Source organism: Mauremys mutica, chromosome 7 (genome assembly GCF_020497125.1).
Source record: "Mauremys mutica isolate MM-2020 ecotype Southern chromosome 7, ASM2049712v1, whole genome shotgun sequence".
Lineage (NCBI taxonomy): Eukaryota > Metazoa > Chordata > Testudines > Geoemydidae > Mauremys > Mauremys mutica.
In genome coordinates, this window is record NC_059078.1 from 128,167,593 (window position 1) to 128,187,318 (window position 19,726).

The 19,726-nt window shown below is 62.0% G+C and overlaps 3 protein-coding genes across 4 annotated transcripts; 2 read left to right on the top strand and 1 right to left on the bottom strand.

Moving 5' to 3' along the window:
- The first annotated feature begins 1,801 nt into the window (after nt 1-1,801).
- On the top strand, nt 1,802-4,721 carry LOC123374546 (M-phase inducer phosphatase 3-like). Its single transcript, XM_045024615.1, has 5 exons — nt 1,802-1,909; nt 1,997-2,095; nt 3,037-3,170; nt 3,681-3,792; nt 4,058-4,721. Exons 1-5 carry the CDS (start codon nt 1,802-1,804, stop codon nt 4,241-4,243), a joined length of 639 nt encoding a protein of 212 aa, XP_044880550.1. The 3' UTR covers nt 4,244-4,721.
- Nucleotides 4,722-6,649: 1,928 nt separating this feature from the next.
- Nucleotides 6,650-12,722, top strand: PGAM1 (phosphoglycerate mutase 1). Its single transcript, XM_045024626.1, has 4 exons — nt 6,650-6,843; nt 9,984-10,258; nt 11,360-11,540; nt 11,787-12,722. The coding sequence occupies exons 1-4, from the start codon at nt 6,705-6,707 to the stop codon at nt 11,954-11,956; spliced, it is 765 nt and encodes a 254-aa protein (XP_044880561.1). The 5' UTR covers nt 6,650-6,704; the 3' UTR covers nt 11,957-12,722.
- Nucleotides 12,723-13,561: 839 nt separating this feature from the next.
- On the bottom strand, nt 13,562-19,687 carry EXOSC1 (exosome component 1). Of its 2 annotated transcripts, XM_045024627.1 has the most exons (8): nt 19,567-19,678; nt 18,874-18,989; nt 17,218-17,292; nt 16,385-16,473; nt 15,326-15,359; nt 14,704-14,754; nt 14,544-14,628; nt 13,568-14,104 (listed from the first exon to the last, which is right to left on the bottom strand). In XM_045024627.1, the coding sequence occupies exons 1-8, from the start codon at nt 19,595-19,597 to the stop codon at nt 13,998-14,000; spliced, it is 588 nt and encodes a 195-aa protein (XP_044880562.1). In that variant the 5' UTR covers nt 19,598-19,678; the 3' UTR covers nt 13,568-13,997. The 2 variants fall into 2 exon arrangements, with proteins under 2 accessions (XP_044880563.1, XP_044880562.1); XM_045024628.1 differs by lacking the exon at nt 18,874-18,989 and having other exon boundaries at nt 13,562-14,104; nt 19,567-19,687.
- Nucleotides 19,688-19,726: the final 39 nt, after the last annotated feature.

The window sequence follows — 19,726 nt, forward strand, 5'->3', positions numbered from 1 at the left end:
CTGGACACTCAGCTGGCCTTGCTCTTTGGAGGCATTTCTCTAGGGCTAGAGCCGTTTCCCTGTACACTGGAATCACGTGTCCTACCAACGAGCCTCTCACTGATTAGGGAACCTGTTACGTTTTCACAGCTCCATGCGCTCTCAGCTCCATACTGCAAGAGCACGGCTCTGGCTCCCTCTCCCAGCTCATTCCGTTCGGGGCCCCAGGACCAAACGCCTCAATCCTCCATTCCAGTGTTTTATGCCTTGTTCCCGGCAACAGGGTCTCACGCGCGTCGCCTCCTTTCCCCCCTGTAGGACACTACAAAATCTCCCCCTTCGCTGCATCATCTCAATCCCCTCTGCCCAGTTCTCCATACAGACTCATTTCTGACACCTCCTGCTGCCATGCCTGGGCAGAGGGTTTGCTGGCAATCCAGCTCTCTCTGTGCTCTGTGTCCTTCCGAGCTGTCTGTTTGCTCTGCTTCTAGCTGCTGCATCGTCGGCCTGTGACTCGTCCCCTGTTCTGTGCTGTGTCTCACTAGACTGACGCTGCCACCCCGTGTGCTGGGGAGTGACAGGAAAGGACTAAAACGAAAGCTGCCCAGGCTCCATTATTTGCAGAGGAGCTGCCCCGGCAGCCAGCATTCCAGCCATGTGCCCACAGACTGACTGCCTGGTGCTTCCCCCATCTCTGACCCCAGTCAGGAACTTCACAGGGTGAGGGAAACAGCACTTGCCCTAAAGCTGCTCTGTGTCCATGCCTCTGCTCCTGCCCAGGCCCTCTCCTGCCTGCCTCCCTGCCACACACATAAAGACGCAGCACAAAGCCACACGCCTGACGGGCAGCAGCAGAGCCAGAGAGGATCCGGATCAAACAGAGCAGGCTGTAGGCAGGGACTGTGGTGCGTTGGTGGAGCTGGGAGTGAGCACTGTGGGGGGGTGCGCGTCAGGATTGGGGGCATTGGACCCCGCTATGTGTGGGGACCTGATGCCCCAGTGGAAACATGGACTTGCTGCTGGAGCGCCCCCGCCTGGCTGGGCATGGCACAGCCAGCTCTTTTCATCTAGAGCCCCTGCTGATGGCTGCTCCAGCCCAGCGGTTCTGCCTCTTCTCGTGACTCAGCCCTCCAGCCAGATCATGCTCAGTCCCCCCTTTCTGGGGAACTACGTCCAACAAGCGTCCGGTCTGCTGCCCCCCATTGGGGCCCGTACCCCCCCTGGGCTCCCACCAGTCCACGTCCCCTTCTCAGGGGCATCTCGTCGCCTTCCCCAGAGCAGGTAGGGGAGCCCAGGCCTGGCCTCTGTCCTGGGTTCCAGCCCAGGGATCCTAGGACAGGCAGGCCAGGGTCACTCCACCCGACTCCCGGCTGCTGCCTCTGTGGTCTTCTGCCTACCCAGCCGGTCAGCAGCCCTCTGTGGGCTCACCCTTCGCTCCAGCGTACACACCGAACCCGAGCTCTGCCTCGCCCTGTTCCTCCACTGAACCCCTCCCAGGGCTCTCGCTCTGCAAGCCCAGATCCTGCCCTTTCACCAGGGCTCCCCACCCCAGGGGCAGCTCGGGGTCTCTCCTGGCCTCTTGCCAGACACTTCCCTACTCAGGCGAGGGTCCCAGGGCAGCTCTGCCCAGGGCTTCCTCCCCGATCCTCCTCCTCTCTCCAGCCTCGCCCCGCAAGGGACTGCAGAGTGCATCCCTCGCGCCCCACAGCCCCCGTCTGCTGACCCCCCGCCGGGAGGTGCCCCGCACTGGGCCTGGGCCAGGCTCCAGGGGACCAGGGGTTAACCGGCCTCTCCTGCTCCAGTTAACTCTTTCAGAGCCAGGATGGAGTACACCCCCTCGCACCCCGCCATGCGACCCTGCACCTTCAGCACGTTGGCCAGCATGAATAAACCCATAACATGGGCCCAGCGCCTGACGCCAGGGGCCCTGGTGGGTGGGGGGAGGAGGAGCCCAGAGCTGCCATGACACAGGCTCTCGGGAGCTCATCCCCCTCCCCATTTCAACCCCCCCGCCCAGGTGGCTTCCCTGCTGTGCGGCCAGCTGGCTGGGGTGGTGGAGGAGTACGTGGTGGTGGACTGTCGCTATCCCTATGAATACGCTGGGGGACACATAAAGGTAAGAGAGCCTGGCTCAACCGGTCCTGCCCCAGAACTTCCCGCAGGCAACAGGCTGCTGCTGTGCAGAGAGAGCTCCAGCTAGGGTGTCACAGAGAGCGGGGCAGGAGCTGGGGGGCGAGGGGAGAGTTCCCAGCTACTCCCAGCAGGGGGCGCTGTGGGGAGGGGGGCAGGAGCTGGCTGTCGGGGGAGCTCCCGGTGACTCCAGCCCTGGCCTGTCCCAGCAGGGGGCGCTGTGGGGAGCGGGGCAGGAGCTGGCTGGGGCGGAGCTCCCGGCTACTCTCAGCAGGGGGCGCTGTGGGGAGGGGGGCAGGAGCTGGCTGGGGGGGGAGCTCCCGGCTAGTCCAGTCCTGTCCCCTCCCAGCAGGGGGTGCTGTGGGGTGGGGTGGGGGGGCTCCTGTCTGCTCCAGCCCCTGCCTGTCCCAGCAGGGGGCGCTGTGGGGAGCGGGGCAGGAGCTGGCGGGGGGGGGGAGCTCCCGGCTAGTCCAGTCCTGGCCTCTCCCAGCAGGGGGTGCTGTGGGGAGGGGGGCAGGGCCTGGCGGGGGGTGGAGCTCCCGGTGACTCCAGCCCCGGCCTGTCCCAGCAGGGGGCGCTGTGGGGAGCGGGGCAGGAGCTGGCTGTCGGGGGAGCGCCCGGCTACTTCAGTCCTGTCCCCTCCCAGCAGGGGGCGCAGTGGGGAGCAGGGTGGGGTGCTGGCTGTGGGGGATCATGAAATTATTAAAATCCTATAAGCATCATGCAGGATCCTGGGCTACCCAGTGGTTTAGCCTGGGGAGAAGGGGGCAGGGGCCATGGCACTTTGCCAGCTGCCAGTCGACCCCATCTATGGGATGCTCCCCCAGCCCTGAAGGTGGGGAAGGAGCCCTGAGCCCTGGTCCTGCCTGTGCTGCCTGCTGCCCCCCCGACCCGCTGCACCCCTCTGACCTCCTTGCTCTCATGCAGGGCGCCCTGAATCTGTACCGAGAAGAGCAGCTGGCGAGGTGGTTCCTGCCGGATCCCTTGGGCACGACCCCATGCCCCCGCAGCCGTGTCCTGATCTTCCACTGCGAGTTCTCCTCTGAGAGAGGCCCCCGACTGTAGGTGCCTGGGGGGCCCGCCCAGCTCCCCCCCCCCCCGCTCATCCCCCTGCCGAGGTCTCTGTGATAGGGAGGAGCCGCAGAGTTGGGGACACTGGGACGCCTCCCCGGCTGAGATCACACAACCGGGCATGCCTGGCTCCCATCCCAGCAGTGCTGCCCAGCCGGCGGCCCCTCGCTGCTCCACTCCCAGGGCAGCAGTGGCAGCCATGGCTGGGTTGCAGGTGCCCCCCGAGGATCTATGTCCTATCGGGCGAGGCCAGTGCCTGGCTCTGGCGGCTGGGGCTGGCCAGTCTTGCTGGCTCCAGGCTCCATTAACCCCACAGTGCCTCCCACAGCTGCCCCCTGCCACAGTTCCTGTGCCCATGACCCCTCCTGCCCTCACGAGCTCACTTTGGCCAATCAGACTCACCCACTCCTGCCCTGTCCTGTGGCCCCTGTGGCTGCAGGGGGTCCCTAGAGTGACAATGGGGAGGGGCTCAGTGGTGAAATCCCTCTATCATCGGGCAGGTGCCGCAGCCTGAGGAGAATGGACCGAGATGCCAATCGGTACCCAGAGCTCTGGTACCCAGAGCTGTATGTGCTACGTGGCGGCTACAAGGAGTTTTACCAGCATTTCCAGGTACCTAGGGGGCTGTTGCAGGGGAGGGGGTGGCATAGCTTAGAACAGAACCCAGGAGTCCTGACTCCCAGCCCCCTGCTCTAACCACTAGACACCACTCCCCTCCCAGAGTCAGGGAGAGAACCCAGGAGTCCTGGCTCCCAGCCCCCTGCTCTAACCAGTAGACATGGAGAGAACCCAGGAGTCCTGGCTCCCAGCCCCCTGCTCTAACCACTAGGCTCCATTTCCCTCCCCAGGGGAAGTGTCACATGCTCTCTCTCTCTAGGGTCTCTGCGAGCCCCAGAGCTATGTCCACATGCGACACAAGGACTTCCGAGCCGAGCTTAGGAACTACCAGCGGAGGAAACAGCCTTGGAGTCTGCGCAGGATCCGCAAAGAGCTTTTCAAGCCCCTGTCCCCAGGGACTCCCTTCCCAGAGCCCATCCCTGACTCACAGCGAGGGACCCACTAGCCCCATTCCTTGCCTCTGAAATGGAGCTGCCCCTTTCCCATTTGGCAAGTCAGACCTTCCCCTGCTGGCTGCCTCTGGAGCTCCAGCACCCCAGCTGTAATTTAAAACTCTAACCATTATGGTTGCAAAGAAAACATTCAAAATATGGCTCTGTGAATGAACCTGATGCAGTGACGTCTTCCTGAGTCTGCAGGCAGCCTGAAATGATAGCTCTGTGAGGTTGAACTGCTCCATTCAGCTCGCTGGATGTTGACTTGATGTCAGCGTTGTTCACGTTTTCATTTCGGACCCAGAGACACAGGACAGAGGAAGAGCCGTAATTTCATGGAGACTTGCGCAATTTGCCTTTATTGGTGTCACATTTTCGTTCCTCAAAAGGGTGGAGTTTGGACTGTGGGTGGAGCTTGGGTGCACATCACTCCTTCCCCCTCCAACTGACCTCAGCCCCTGCCCCAGGGCAGTGACTGACAGGAGCTTCCCCCCCAGGGCTGCCCTCAGCCCTCTCCCCTCCTCTCGCTCCCCTTCTTGCCAGGCAGATACAATAAAAGTGCAACAGCGTGAGTAAATCAAACCTGGACTGATGCAGCAGCAGCTTTAAGGCCTGGCTCTTTGTGGCCACCTCGGTCTCCTCTTGTTCCCTCCTCATGTTCTCCTGACATTCCCTTTTACTCTCGCCTCCCTCCTTCCCCTCCGCACATGCTCCCTCCCCTCTCCTGCTGAGCCACCCCTGGGAAATCACGCCTCACCAATCTACTAGATTTCTCTGAGGGGGTCAACAAGCATGTGGACAAGGGGGACCCAGTGGATCTAGTGTACTTAGACTTTCAGAAAGCCTTTGACAAGGTCCCTCACCAAAGGCTCTTAAGCCAAGTAAGCTGCCATGGAATAGGAGGGAAGGTCCTCTCACGGATTGGTAATTGGTTAAAAGACAAGAAACAAAGGGTAGGTATAAATGGTCAGTTTTCAGAATGGAGAGAGGTAAATAGAGGTGTCCCCTAGGGGTCTGTACTGGGCCCAGTCCTATTCAGCATATTCAGAAATGATCTGGACAAAGGGGTAACCAGTGAGGTGGCAAAATTTACAGATGATACAAAACTACTGAAAATCGTACTAAAGTCCCAGGCAGACTGCGAAGAGCTACAAGAGGATCTCACAAACCTGGGTGACTGGGCAACAAAATGGCAGATGAAATTCAATTTTGAGAAATGCAAAGTGATGCACATTGGAAAACATAATTCCACCTATACATATAAAATGATGGGGTCTAAATTAGCTGTTACCACTCAAGAAAGATCTTGGAGTCATTGTGGGTAGTTCTCTGAAAAATCCACTCAATGTGCAGCGGCCGTCAAAAAAGCGACCAGAATGTTGGGAATCTTTAAAAAAGGGATAGATCCTAAGACAGAAAATATCATATATAAATCCACAGCATGCCCATATCTCGAATACTGAGTGCAGATGTGGTGGCTCCATCTCAAAAAAGATATATCGGATTTGGAAAAGGTTCAGAAAAGGGCAACAAAAATGATGAGGGGTCTGGGACGGCTGCCGTATGAGGAGAGATTGATAAGACTGGGACTTTTCAGCTTGGCAAAGAGACGACTGAGGGGGGATAGGACAGAGGGCTATAAAATCATGAGTGGTGTGGAGAACGTGAACAGGGAAGTGTTATTTCTCCTTCTCACAACACAAGAACCAGGGGTCGCCCAATGACATTAACGGGCAGCGGGTTTAAAACAAAGCCAAGCGGCGCAGGTGATCTGTGGAACTCCTCGCCGGGGGCTGTAGCAGGGCGCCGAGAGACACGCGGTCCAGGCTGGGCAGGGCCGTGGCCCCCGCCTGTCTGCCTGGGGCTAGGGGGGGTCAGGGGATAACCGCCGGGCTCGGCTCCTGGCACTGGGGGACACGGGGCTACGTGCACTACGGGTCTGACCCCCGGCACCCCCTGGGCCCAACCCCGGCTACGCCGGCGGAGGGGGCGGGGTGGAGGCCCCGGGGAAATTTATGCGGCGTCTCTGATCCACACTTTACGGTAACCGTGTCTCGGCTGTAGTGACGTCACGGTAGCTGAAGGTCACGTTGCCCTTCACGTGCGCTCCGTGCTCTTCGTGCTCCTAGGCGGCCCTCCAGGGCGCACGCGCCACAGCTTCTTGTCCACTTTGCGCATGCTCCAATTGGCGGCGTTGCTCCGGAGAAATGCTGTGGGAAGAAGGAAGAGGGTGCGCATGCGTCCGGTCCTGCTCGCGGGAAAGGCTCGAGGACGCACGAGCATAGCCCGCGCAAGAGTCGCCCTGGAGCCATATGCGCATGTGTGAAAGGCTCGGGGGACGAGCTCTCTGGCGGGCGGCCAGAGGGACGCAGGGGAGGCACCTGGCTGACTCTGGCGCGCGCGCATGCGCAGGGCGCGTGGGCGGGGCCGCGCGGCTTTGGTGCAGTCCGGCTCGCGCGCTGCAGTCCCGCCATGGCCGCCTACCGGCTCGTGCTGCTGCGGCACGGCGAGAGCGCCTGGAACCTGGAGAACCGCTTCAGCGGCTGGTACGACGCCGACCTCAGCCCGGCCGGCAGCCAGGAGGCGCAGCGCGGCGGGGAGGCGCTGAGAGGTACCGGCCGGGCCGGGGGGGGAGCGGGGCCGGGATCGGGCCGGGCCGGGGGGGGAGGGAAACGGTACCGAGCCGGGGGGGGGTTACTGGGGCAGCGAGGCCGGGGCTCCGTGTGGGGCGGGCGGGGGGGCGGGCAGCAGTCGAGGCCCAGCCGCAGCCTGTGGGACAGTGGGAAGAGTGGAGCCCCCCCGCCCCCCCCCGCCCCCGGTCCGTGCCCCGGGGAGCTCCCCAGGCACGTGCCTGGCTTGGCGAGGGCCCCCCCCCGCCTGGGGGCGCTGGGCTTGGCTCCGCCCGTGGAGCTGTGCAGGGATGGGCTGGGGCTCGGGCAGGAGGGGGCTTTGGGGGGGGCGCTGCGGGCTCGGGCCGGCGGGGGCTTTGGGGGGGCGCTGCGGGCTCGGGCAGGAGGGGGCTTTGGGGGGGCGCTGCGGGCTCGGGCAGGTGGGGGCTTTGGGGGGGCGCTGCGGGCTCGGGCAGGAGGGGGCTTTGGGGGGGCGCTGCGGGCTCGGGCAGGAGGGGGCTTTGGGGGGGCGCTGCGGGCTCGGGCTCGGGCAGGAGGGGGCTTTGGGGGGGGCTCGGGCTCGGGCAGGAGGGGGCTTTGGGGGGCGCTGCGGGCTCGGGCTCGGGCGGGTGGGGGCTGTGGGGGGGCGCTGCGGGCCCTCGGGCTCGGGCAGGAGGGGGCTTTGGGGGGGCGCTGCGGGCTCGGGCTCGGGCAGGAGGGGGCTTTGGGGGGGCGCTGCGGGCCCTCGGGCTCGGGCAGGAGGGGGCTTTGGGGGGGCGCTGCGGGCTCGGGCAGGAGGGGGCTTTGGGGGGGCGCTGCGGGCTCGGGCAGGAGGGGGCTTTGGGGGGGCGCTGCGGGCCCTCGGGCTCTGGGTGCCCAGCGTGAGTAAAAGGGAGTCGGTCCGTTGGCCCTGGTCTCGGCCAGGGCACGGCCTGGCCCCTGTTGGAGGGGGTAGGAGCTGGGAGCTATCAGGGGGCTGCGCTTGGGGCCCCCAGGCTGTAAAGAATCTCGCCCATAAAGGAGCTGATCAGGCCGGAGTCCAGGTCCCGTTCCCAGCCCTGCCATTGACACATGTTGTGACCTTGGGCAAGTCTCTCGTGTCTCTGCCTGTTGGCAAAATGGAGTAGCACTTGCCCACTCCCACGGAGGGCCCACGCGTGCCCGTTGGCAGAGTTATCCCTGGACGCTGGGAGAGCCCAGCTTCATCGGGATAGAGCGTTGGGAGCCCCTCTGAAATATGGTGCGGAAGGGCTGTGCGTTATCCCCCTGCACATTGCTTCCCCAGCAGTGTGGTGACCGGTCCCCCTCACGTGGGGCTGCCCTGCCAGGCTGCCTTTGCCAGGACTCCTCTGTCTCTCTCCCTGGCGCTGAGTCATTCAGAAGTGGTGCTCCAGACGGGCACGTCAGCCGTGACTGGACACAGCCCACTTCTCTCTGGAGTGTGCTCTGGCTGTGGGTTACAAGTGCTGGCGTGTTCCCTCCCCACAGCCCTGTGAGGGAAGCAGAGTCATTGACAGGAAATTGCAGGACCTATTTCATCCTTTTGCTTGCTAGACTCAAAATGAGACAATAGGCAGCAGAGTGCCTGATTCATTCCTCCTGCAGATACAACCGGGTGCAGCAGAATGCGATAGGCGCTGGCCTAGCGTGCCCTGGGGTGGGACAGAGCTTGGTTTATCTAATCACATTGCCAGAGTGGGTGAAGCAGAAATGTCCCAGAATAAAAAACGTCTGAGCAAATCTGTGCTGCAGCTGCTCTGGCAAGTCACAGCCCGTGCTGGTTCTCGCGCAGGTTGGCCAATCTCTCCTGGGCACTGGGGGGACCGGAGAACATGTGCAGTGTGATCCTGGGTGAGACGAGTCGGGTGCCAGGCGGGCGCCAGCAGGCTGCACTGCCCTTCCACTGCACCTTGGAACCCAGTCAGCAGCCTTGTGTAACCCTATTGCCCCTTCTCAGAGCCTTGGTCGTGTTCGGCGTGGGGCGTGTTGTGGGGCAGGCGCACTCCAGGGGAGAAGTCGGCCTGGCTTTCAGAGGAACTGCATTGCCTACCAGGAGGAGGGGATTGCTGAGGCAGTGGTGGGGGTGGAGCCCCCAGGTTCCTGTCTGACTCTGGCTGCAGCAGGCAGTGTTCCCTACAACTGAGTCACCTCCCGCTGTGTGTGGAGCTGTCCTTTGTACTCATGCCCCACTGCTGGCTGACAGCTCACATGCCTCTGCAGGGGAGGCTTGACCTAGCGCAACTGCCAGCGCTGCATCATGCTCCCACCATTCTGGCCCCTCTGGGGGTACGGCTTGGGCCTGGGGGTCCTTAGCCACCCACTCAGTGCTGCGTAGGGCCAGAGCTTCTAGACGCTCTTGTGTTGTTGTGATGGATTCAGGCCAGTGATAGAGCTTCTCCGGTGGGGGAGGGGGCTCTCAGAGCCCCTCTCTCCTCCAGCCCTGCCCTGTGAACCTGCGCTCTCCCCGCATGCTCCCCAGAGCTCTGGAGAGGAAGCAGTGGCTGCCTGGGTCTCCACCGCACTGAGGTTACATAAGCATCCTGCCTTTCCGCTTCAGCGAGCTGAGCTGCCTTGTGATTGGTAGGCAGAGCTCGGCCAGGCTGTGGAGGGGGGGTCAGCTTGTGGAGGGGGCACGTTCGCCCTCATCAGGCATTGGGGAGAGCAGAGGATCTGCAGTGAAGCGTCGGGGACTCAGCAGCTTAAAGCCCTTCTGAGGCAAAATATTCCCTTTCCGTGGTACCCTGTGACTCGCGGGCTGGTCCATCGGGTTACGCCAGCTGCTCAGCCTGAGGACAAATCAATGGAGGCCCCTGAGACCCCCAGATGATGGGAGCTAATGTGACCTCCCAAACCTGATGCTGTGGGTGGATCCGATTCACTGCCAGTGGGTGAAGCCCATACCTCATTGCCTCTGGTCGAATCCTGAGTGCACTGGAGGCCTGCTGGGGCTGGGCATCCCGGAAAGGCTAGGGCCAGGGAGTTCTGGGGACCAGTGCATTCTCTGGTGGTGGGGAGACAGCCTGATGCCAGGAGTACTTCCCTCTTTTAGTCCAACAAGCCAGGCTCTGACATCTGCCGCTCCCCTCATTTGCCTCTTGTGGGTGCTGTGCACTGATGGCCTCGGGCTTCTGATCCCTTCCAGATGCTGGCTACGAGTTCGACATCTGTTTCACCTCTGTCCAGAAGCGGGCAATCCGCACTCTCTGGGTAGTGCTGGATGCCATTGACCAGATGTGGCTGCCTGTGGTGAGGACCTGGCGCCTCAATGAAAGGCACTACGGTGGCCTGACAGGCCTCAACAAGGCTGAGACAGCTGCTAAGCATGGGGAGGCCCAGGTGAAGATCTGGAGGCGTTCCTATGATATCCCACCACCTCCCATGGAACCGGACCACCCTTTCTACAGCGCCATCAGCAAGGTAAGGTGGGGCCCTCGCAGCTCTGCCTTCTCCCCTCTCCCCACAACAGCCGAATGTGGGGCCTGTTGGCTGGCACGAGGGTTGCTGTTCTGTGGGCTCCTGTGTGAATGGGGGGTAGGGGGTGCTGCTGCATAGTCCTGACTGGAGCGGGGTGACATTTTGGGGGTGAATACTTTATTTGCCAAAAAATGCAGCTTTGGGTCGACCAAAACTGTGCAGAGATTTGGCAAATCGGGTTGGCCAAAAGAACTATATGCGGGTTGAAACGAAGATAGTTCGGCTTCCCCGAGGGGAAACAACATGGGGACGAAATGCGTCGTTCGACCCAAAACAATTTTCAAGTTTGTCATTTTGGCAAAAAAAACCCAACAACCCAATAATTGTTTTAGGACCACCCAAAATGAAGTCTTTTCCCAGGTGTCTTTGTTCAGTGGTCAAACCAGACAGTCCTTGGCCCAGCGCCAGTCCTCTTCCCACGGCTCCTGGTCTGGAGGGGCACTTGGCACGGCCCTGGGCACCCCCCATTGTGGTCTCTAGCACGCAGCTCCACCCTGACTCCATGTCACCAGTGGCTGTAATGATCCCACTGCTGCCTGGTATCAATCTCTGCTCGCTGTCCCGTGCCATGAGAAGATACTGACTCCACTAGGCACTGCACAGGCAGGGGCTGGGAGCCCTGTTATGCTGTTAATCATTACAGTCCCGTGTAGCTCCCTGGGGTGTTTGCTCTGCAGTGAAACCCTGCTCCTAGATAGGGGCCCGCAGCCCCCAGAGCCCAGCTGACAGGTGAATGAATGTCCACTAGCCATGGGAAACGCACAGCAATCCAGGTGAGGGCTTCCTGGGTCTGGGTCACTCTGTAACGGACTTGGTTGCCCTGCAGAGCTGGGTTGTGTGTTGTGTCCATCTCCCCCACCCCACACACACACAAAAATCCTGTGGGGACGCAGACCAGGACAGCAGAGTGGTGGGTGGGGCTCCCTGCAGGAACTCCCAGAGACCACATCGGGGGCAGCTCGCCATGAACCCAAAGCCCTTCGCTAGCCAGGCATTGCTGCCCGTGTCCGCGGTGATTGAGGGCTGTTGGTGGTGGTTCCCCAGGACCGTCGTTACGCTGACCTGACCGAGGACCAGCTGCCAACCTGTGAGAGCCTGAAGGACACCATTGCCCGGGCCCTGCCCTTCTGGAACGAAGAGATTGTGCCCCAGATCAAGGAGGGCAAGCGAGTTCTCGTTGCTGCCCATGGCAACAGCCTGCGAGGGATTGTTAAGCACCTGGAAGGTACGGCAGCCTCATGCCCTCAGCTGCCTGCGAATCGGTGGGGCTATGGGCTGGCTTGGCCCCAGGCTCAGCAAGGTGCTGGCACCTGGCAGCATGTGTGTCTAACTGAACTCTGTCCCCTGCCCACCCCTTTCCCCACCCAGCGACCCTCTGCTCCCTGCTGCTCTCGCAGCCCCTGGGGCGGGCAGCGCCCTGCTGAAGGAGCAAGTGTGGGGCTCGGTGGGTGACTGTCTCTTGTGTTTGCAGGCATGTCCGAAGAGGCCATCATGGAGCTCAACCTGCCCACTGGCATCCCCATCGTCTACGAGCTGGACAAGAACCTGAAGCCCATCAAGCCCATGCAGTTCCTAGGGGACGAGGAGACTGTCCGCAAGGCCATGGAGGCTGTGGCAGCTCAGGGCAAAGCCAAGAAGTGAAGGCAGGTAGTGGAGGCTTGTGAGCAGTAGATGAGCCCCCTTCCCACCCCTCCCCTGCCCAGAGTACAGAGCCAGCTCCCTGGGACCTGCACCCCTCCGCAGACAACCCTGCAACCCACTGGCCAGCTAGACTGCAGGCAGCTGGGAGCCTCTCCTCAGTAGCCAGGCGGTAACGGCCTCCGCAAGGCTCCAGCGAGCCCTGGGCTAGACAGTGCCTGTGTAAGGTATTGGCCAACCCAAGCATTCCCTAGACAGTCCCCCTGGGCCTTCCCAGCTGTGCTTGGGGAGCTCTTGTCGTCCTCACGAGTTTTACATTCCAGGCCTGTGAGCGAGGGGCGAATGCTGCTGTGAGTCAGGGACCAGTCTTGCGCTCTCATGCCCCTGGGGGGTTTGTCCCGGTTTACTTCCGGAAAAGGGCCATGGGTGGGGTGCTGCCTCTGTAGGGTGTTCTCGGGGTGGGGGAGCGCACTGGCCAGCGACTGTACCTAGCTCTCTAATGTAATGCCTTCGACCACGGACTGGGGAGGGGGCGTATGGAGGAGTGTGGTGTGGAGCTACCGTCGGCCCTGCCCTTGAACGTCTACTGCCACGGCTGCCCCCTTGCCTGCTGTGTAGTGCTAGTGAAACACAGCTCCTGTATGTTAGCCCACGCGCTTGTGTACCTGGCACTGGCCTCGCTGTGCGCCTGGGTTTGCACTGGGTCTAGTGTAACTGTCCAACAATAGCGGTTGTCTCGTTAAGTACAATAAAGGAGTGATGTGCAATAGTTGCTGTGTCTGTCACGTCCCTCGGCAGGGCCAGCACAGAGGCAGTGATGGAACTGGGGGAGCCTGTGACACCAGGTACACACACACACGCACCCATTAGGCCCTTTGCCTACCCCAGCTGGGCCTTGAGTCCTTACAGGGTCCCTGTTCCTCCTCCTCCAGCCATGGCACAAAGTCTGGTCTCCCTTTCCCTTGGCCACAAGCCCTCCAGCTGCTCCTGGAACACCTGCTGGAAAGGAGCAGGCCCTGCTCCACTGATTACAAACCATGGGAGGGCTGCCCTGATCTCCCCTGCCAGTGCGGCAGTGTTCTCACAGCTGCTCTAGCTACTGCAGCCTGCCCTGCATTGCTGCCATGGTGGAGCTGGCTCCCACAATGCCTAGGCTTTCCCTGGGGTGGCACCGTGCCTGTGTTAGGTGCCCAGGCCTTGTGCCACCTAGCTCCTCAAGGGAACACCCTGAACAGAACCCACTCTGGTAGGCTCTCCCATCTGCTGCTGCCTTCTCTCTTCCCCCCACCCCACCCAACTCAATTACACAGGGTTAGCAGGGGCTGGGTAGCTTAGTAGAAATTTAAGGGGTCATGAAAACTGCCTTTAGAAGCTGTGTGAGGACTGCAGCATTAGAGGGGGCAATCCTCCCTTGGCTCAGCCCAGGCTGTTTGCCCACACCCCTGAGGCCAGTTCTTGAGTCTGGCCTGGGTCCTGGACAGTGCCCACCCTCCTGCAGCAGTGCCCTGGCGGAAGCCAAGGCTGGGCAGTAGGGGCAGCCTCCTAGGGTGGTTCCATTTAAGCCTGGGCACCAAGTGGCACAGGGGCCCCTACCTGAACAGAGCAGCTGTCTGTGCAGTGCCCAGGGAGCAGCAGGAGCTAACAGGGCCTGGATTCCAGCTCCCAGAAGGGGATGCCAGCTTGTGGGCACAGCCAGCCAAGCAGTATCCTCACCAGCATGACAGGAGCCCAGAGCCCTTCAGGAATATGTTTATTGTTCAGGGCACAGCACTTTAAAAACCAAACTGGGGAGCAGGGCTCTGGCAGGGGCTACCCCTTGCAGAAGGGCATAGGGGACCCTACTCCCCCCACACTAGCCTTAACACAATCCAAAATCCAGTGGATGCTCCAGGAGGTGCTGGCTGCACGCACAGGCCCCCTGCCCTGGGGCAGGTCACGGCCTGGCTCACTGGCCTGCAGGGGTTGCTCTGGTTAAGGGATGACAACAGGCGCAGGCTGGCAGCCTGCAGGGCCCTGCAGCAGGGACAGGGCACAGGCTGGCCAGCTAGGTCTGCAGGAATTCCGGCTGCACGCGGGCCACCTTGCGGAGCTCCTTGGAGTGTGTCCTGGGGCACTGCATCTCACACCAGCTGATCGGCACCATCTGTGCCCCTAGAGCCAAGAACAGGAGGTCACTGTCCAGCTTCCCCAGCGGAGAGGGGCTCGGCCTACGGAACGTTCCAAGCACCCACAGGACTGCAGCTCCCTCTGGGGAGAGTCCTGCCAGTGCCTCCTCCCAAGGGACCACAGTGCTGTGAGCAGCATGGCCCAGGCTCCCTCTCCACTGGCTGGAGGAGAACAGAGGGGCCTGCTGAGGCAAAGGCAGGGTTAGCAACAGAACCCAGGAATCCTGGCTTCCAGTCCCTCGCTAACCACTAGCGAACAAAGCCAGCTCCCAGGCTGGGAGCCGTTAACGCCCCGGACAGGGTCCTGATGCTCATTCTTCCCCCACTGCCCAGCAGCTACAATCCTCTCCCCACAGGCAGCAGGGAGTTGGAGGCGAGGCTGCGGGCCAGCTCTCCCTGCCAGGCCCGGGGAGCCAGTGACTTACCTGCTTCGCTGTGAGCCACCACCACGCCCAGCTCGTTCTCCGCTGTGCTCAGCAGGTAGTTGGACTGCATGTCCCCGAGGGAGATCTAGGCACCAGCATCTTAAGGGAAAAGCCCAGCTGGCCGTGCCCCGCCCCACCCCACCCCTGCAGGGAAGGATACCACTTTGGCCAGGACTATGTCCCCAGGACGGAAACTCTTGTAAACTTCCACCTGCCAGAGAGAAGACAAGGCCCAGGTTAGTGGGGGAGGGGGACAGGAGAGCAGCCTTGGCCTGGACCAAGGCCAGTCTTTGCAGAGAGGAGCCACAGAGCCATGTCCAGCAAGTCCCATTACCTTTGGAGCAGCTTGGTACAGACCCCCCAAGGGACAGCAGCGAGCCCCAAACACTGCACACTGCTCAGTCTGTCCCGGAGGGGGGCTCCCTTCAGAGCCTGGGGGGGGGAAGACACCGGGCTCAGCAAACCTCCCTCCCAGAGGGGGATGAATGGGGCAAGCCATGCCAGGGGGATGGGGTTACGGCTGCACACACGGGGTGGGGGGGGTTTATGGCTGCAGACACAGGGAGGTGAGTGGGGCAAGCCATGCTGGGGGGGGTGTTAGGGCTGCATGGGCAGGGAGGTGAGTGGGGCAAGCCATGCTGGGGGGGTGTTAGGGCTGCACACAGGGAGGTAAGTGGGGTGACCCATGCTGGGGGGGGGGGGGGTTATGGCTGCACGCGTGGGGAGGAGGGATGTCAGCTGTTGCACTGGGCAGTAACACATGCAGGCAGCTCCAGACTGACCTTGTCTTTCTCTGTGGCTCGAATGTCTTCTCTCCTGTGAGAAGAGACAGAAGGATCTTAGTAGCGGGGCAGGCAGACCAGCCCACTCCCATGGGGCAGCAGGGCCCAGGGCTACTCCCACCTTCTTTTGAGACCCACCAGTAACTGCCCCAACAGGGCTTAGCCACCCCCCTGCCTGCCCCTCGTTCCGGGATAGGCCGTTCCCCAGGACACTGCCTGGCGCTGGCACTGGGTGGAAGGCATTAGCCTGCAGGGGCCAGTCATTGGATAAGGCAGCACTGGGATTAACTGGCCCCGTTCTCCTTACGTTCACAAGGGGGCTGGGGAGAGGCAGGGCAGTATTAAGGTGTCACAGAGTCCCCGGGCGATGCTTTCAAACCGCTCCCCACCAAGCCAGGCAGAACTCTGGGGAGCCTCCTCTCCCTTGGAGCAGACTGTCTGCAGGGCAAGAAGCTCCCACGGCTTCACCTCCTGGGTCTCTTCTTGGAGCATTCAGCATCCTCTGCCCCTCCGTGTGCTTCCCCCAGCGAGTCTGCCCAGGCGGGGTCCTGGGGGGCCACAGGGTCCTGCACCCCCACTTTGCAGTCAGACATGACTCTCAGCCAGCCAGTAACAGAAGTTTATTCAATGACAGGAAGATGGTCTAAAACGGAGCTTGTAGGTACAGAGAACCGGACCCCCTCAGCTGGGTCCATTCTGGGGGGCAGTGAGCCAGACCCCCACATCTGCACTCCTCATCCCCACAGCCAGCCCCAGACTGAAACCCCCTCCAGCCCCTCCTCTCAGGGCTGTGTGTCTTTCCCAGGCCAGGTGGTCACCTGACCTCTTGCCCCACACTTTTAGCATCCCCTTGCACGGGAAAGGGCCCCAGCCATTGGTTGCCAGGATACAGAGTGTCGACCATTTATGCACACTGGAGACTTAAGAAATGCCTAGGGGAAACTGAGGCACCCACACAGTATTCAGAGGAAACATTAAGAACAGCCTAACTTGGTCACATAAGGCAGTGGCAGGAACCCAGCCCTCCCGCAGGGAAGGGCAGACGAGGCCAGGCCCTACCGTATGGTGCCTCGGAAAGCGGATTTCAGCGGTGTGGAGCCGATGTACAGGATGCGCACCTTGGCGAAGCGGGAGTTAATGCTGCACACCTGTGAGGAGAGAGTCCGGCATGAACCCTGGGCTGAGCGCTGCGCCCAGAGGTGCCCATGTACTGGGCAGGGAGCCCAGCAGGGACTGGCTCCTCCTGGCTCTCCTCTAAGGGACCTAACGCCACTCCTGCTTCTCCTTCCTGCTCCCAGGGGAGTCACTGCACGCCAGGCAGACCCCACCCCCCCAAACAGCACCCCCTTCCCTCCAGCCTGACACAGGAGCCAAGCACGCCAGGATTTAATGCCTGCCCCACAGCCCTGGGGGGGAAAGGCCCTCACCTCTTCCCCAGCGCAGGGCCAGCCTGGCGGAAAGCAGGAATTCAGCCTCCATGGCCCACACCCTCAGTGGCCTCTGGGCTGAAAGATGGGGGGGGGAGTGGGGTCCACCATGCTGACACCTGCCCCACCAGGCAAGGAGACGAGACTCAGCAGCTTGTGGCACCGGGCCCAGAGCAGAGTGTGGCCTGGTTGGCACTGGTGCTGTAGAGCCAGGATGCGCCCGGCCTGGCCTGGCAGCCCCTCGGGAGAAGCCTGGCAACAGGGTAGAGAGGGCATCGTCCGCAGGCTGTGCGGCAGAGGGGAACAGCTGTAAAACTTTCCGGTCATTACTTGGGCATCTATTGCAGAGGACTCCTGTCCTCCCCCCACCCCGCCCCCCGCCAAAGCGCTCTCCATGTCACCCCAGACGCGGTGCCCCTGTGATGAGACAGACCCTGCAGGCCTGGCGGGTTCGGCTGCTTTTACCTTGCACGTCACGATGGCCCCTACGTCGGGCAGGAGCTGGGACTCGGCATCTCTCACCACAGACACCACCGGCAGCTGCACAGGTGCAGAGAGAAGAGCCTCCGGTTAGCCCAGTGCCTGGCACGAGTATCTCCCACCTCCTATGGAGCCAGCGACTGGCACACTGGTGCCACGTCCACCAGGCCCAGCTCGGCCAAGGGGCTTAGCCAGTCCAGACTCTCAGCCCCCACATATTTGAATTATTTCCTTATATTCATGGGCCGCAGGTATAATAGGCCTGGGGAGGCTCTGGGCTTGTGGCTCGGGGCACAGGGGGTCTTGTGGCTCCAGCCCTGGGGACAGCGTGGGCGGAGCTGGGGGCTAGCCCATGCGTATAGTCATCCTTTGTCATCTGACCGAGGTTCCACTTTTTGTAGGACTTATTTTTGAGTTTCAGATCATTGAAGATCTCCTGGTTAAGCCAGACTTCCTACGCAGTGGGATAGTTTGCTCTTGTGCCCTTAATAAGGTCTCTTTGGAAAAGTGCCAACTGTCTTCTATTGTTTTTCCCCTTAAGACTTCCTTCCCATGGGATCTCACCTACCAACTCCCGGAGTTTGCTAACGTCTGCCGCCTTGAAATCCATTGTCTTTATTGTGCTGTAACAAAGAATTTTTGCGCCCGAGGCAAGGGCCGGCTCCAGCTCTTCAGCGGCAGGTCCTTGAGTCCCTGTCGGAGGGAAGGACTCGCCCCCAAATTGCCGCCCAAGAATGAATGAAGCGGCAGTGGCAATTTGGTGGCAGGTCCTTCCCTCCGACAGGGACTCAGGGACACACGCCGAAGAAGCGGCGGCGGTGGAGCTGCGCCCCTCCGCTTTGGGCGCCTGAGGCAAGTGCCTCACTCACCTGGCCCTTGTTACGGCCCTGCTCTTTATTGTGCTGTTCTCCCTCCCACCATTCCTTAGAATCATGAACTCTACCATTTCATGATCACTTTCACCCAGCCTGCCTTCCACTTTCACATTCTCAACCAGTTCCTCCCTATTGGTCAAAATCAGATCTAGAACAGCCTCCCCCCAGGAGCTTTCTCCACCTTCTGAAATAAAAAATTGCCTCCAATACATTCCAAGAACTTCTTGGAGAATCTGTGCCCTGCTGTGTTATTTTCCCGACAGATGTCTGGGGAGTTGACGTCCCCCATCACCACCAAGTCTTGTGCTTTGGATGATTGTGTTAGTTGTTTAAAAAAAGCTCCTCCACCTCTTCTTCCCGGTCAGGTGGTCTGCAGTAGCCCCCTACCAGGATGTCACCCCTGTTTTTTACCCCTTTTATCCTTACCCAGAGAGTTCCAACAAGTCTGTCTCCCATTTCCACCTCAACCTCAGGCCAAGTGTGGACAGTTTTAATACCTAAGGCAACACCTCCTCCGTTTTTCCCCTGCCTGTCGTTCCTGAGCGAGCCGCACCCTTCTTTCCCAATATCCCAGCCCTGCCTATTACCCCCAGGGCAGCTCTCCCCGCACTCGGCGGGGCACGGGGGTTTCCACTCCCTAGGGTTCCCTGCGCCAGGGCGGGGAATGGGGCCGAGGGGGGCTGGGCGCACCCCACGCTAACCCGAGCCCAGACACCCGCAGCCTCCGAGTGCAGCCGCGATGGACCCCGCGGGCCCCCCCCCTCACCGCTCCGTCCTCGCTCGTCTTCGCCAGGCAGCCGGCCAGCGCCGCGCACACGTAGCCGTGCCGGGTGTAGGTCCCGCTGCCCGCCGCGCCCTCCTCCAGGCTGCAGAGCCGCTCACCTAGGGACAGCCCGAGTCAGGCCCGCCCGGCCGCCCGCCCGGGGGGCCCGAAGGGGAGGGGGGGCGCAGCCGGCACCGGGGCGGGAGTCAGGGAGCCGGGGGGGGGGCTAGGGGAGGGGGGACCCAGCCGGCACCGGGGGGGGGGGAAGGGACCGAGCGGTGGGGGGAGCCCAGCCGGCCCCGGGGGGGCCCAGCCGGCCCCGGGGGGGAAGAGGGGGCCTGGGGGGGAAGAGGGGGGACCCAGCCGGCACCGGGGGGGGGAAGGGACCGAGCGGTGGGGGAGGCTAGGGGAGGGGGGCGCAGCCGGCACCGGGGCGGGGGTCAGGGAGCGGGGGGCTAGGGGAGGGGGGGCCCAGCCGGCCCCGGGGGGGAAGAGGGGGCCTGGGGGGAGGGGGGGCCCAGCCGGCACCGGGGGGGGGGGAAGGGACCGAGCGGTGGGGGAGGGGGGGCCCAGCCGGCACCGGGGGGGGGGAAGGGACCGAGCGGTGGGGGAGGGGGGGCCCAGCCGGCACCGGGGGGGGGGCAGGGACCCAGCCGGCTGCGGGGGGGCCCCCCCCCCACTCACTCACTCACTCACCTGGGACGCAGCACCGCACCGGCGGGGCCATGCCTGCAGCTCTGCGAGTCTCCCTGAGAAAGCCGTTTTCCCATTGGCCCCGGCTAGAAGTGCAGTTGTAACCGACGGTGCCATTGGCCGGATCTCCCACGTGATCTCTACCCACTTGATGGGAAGGACG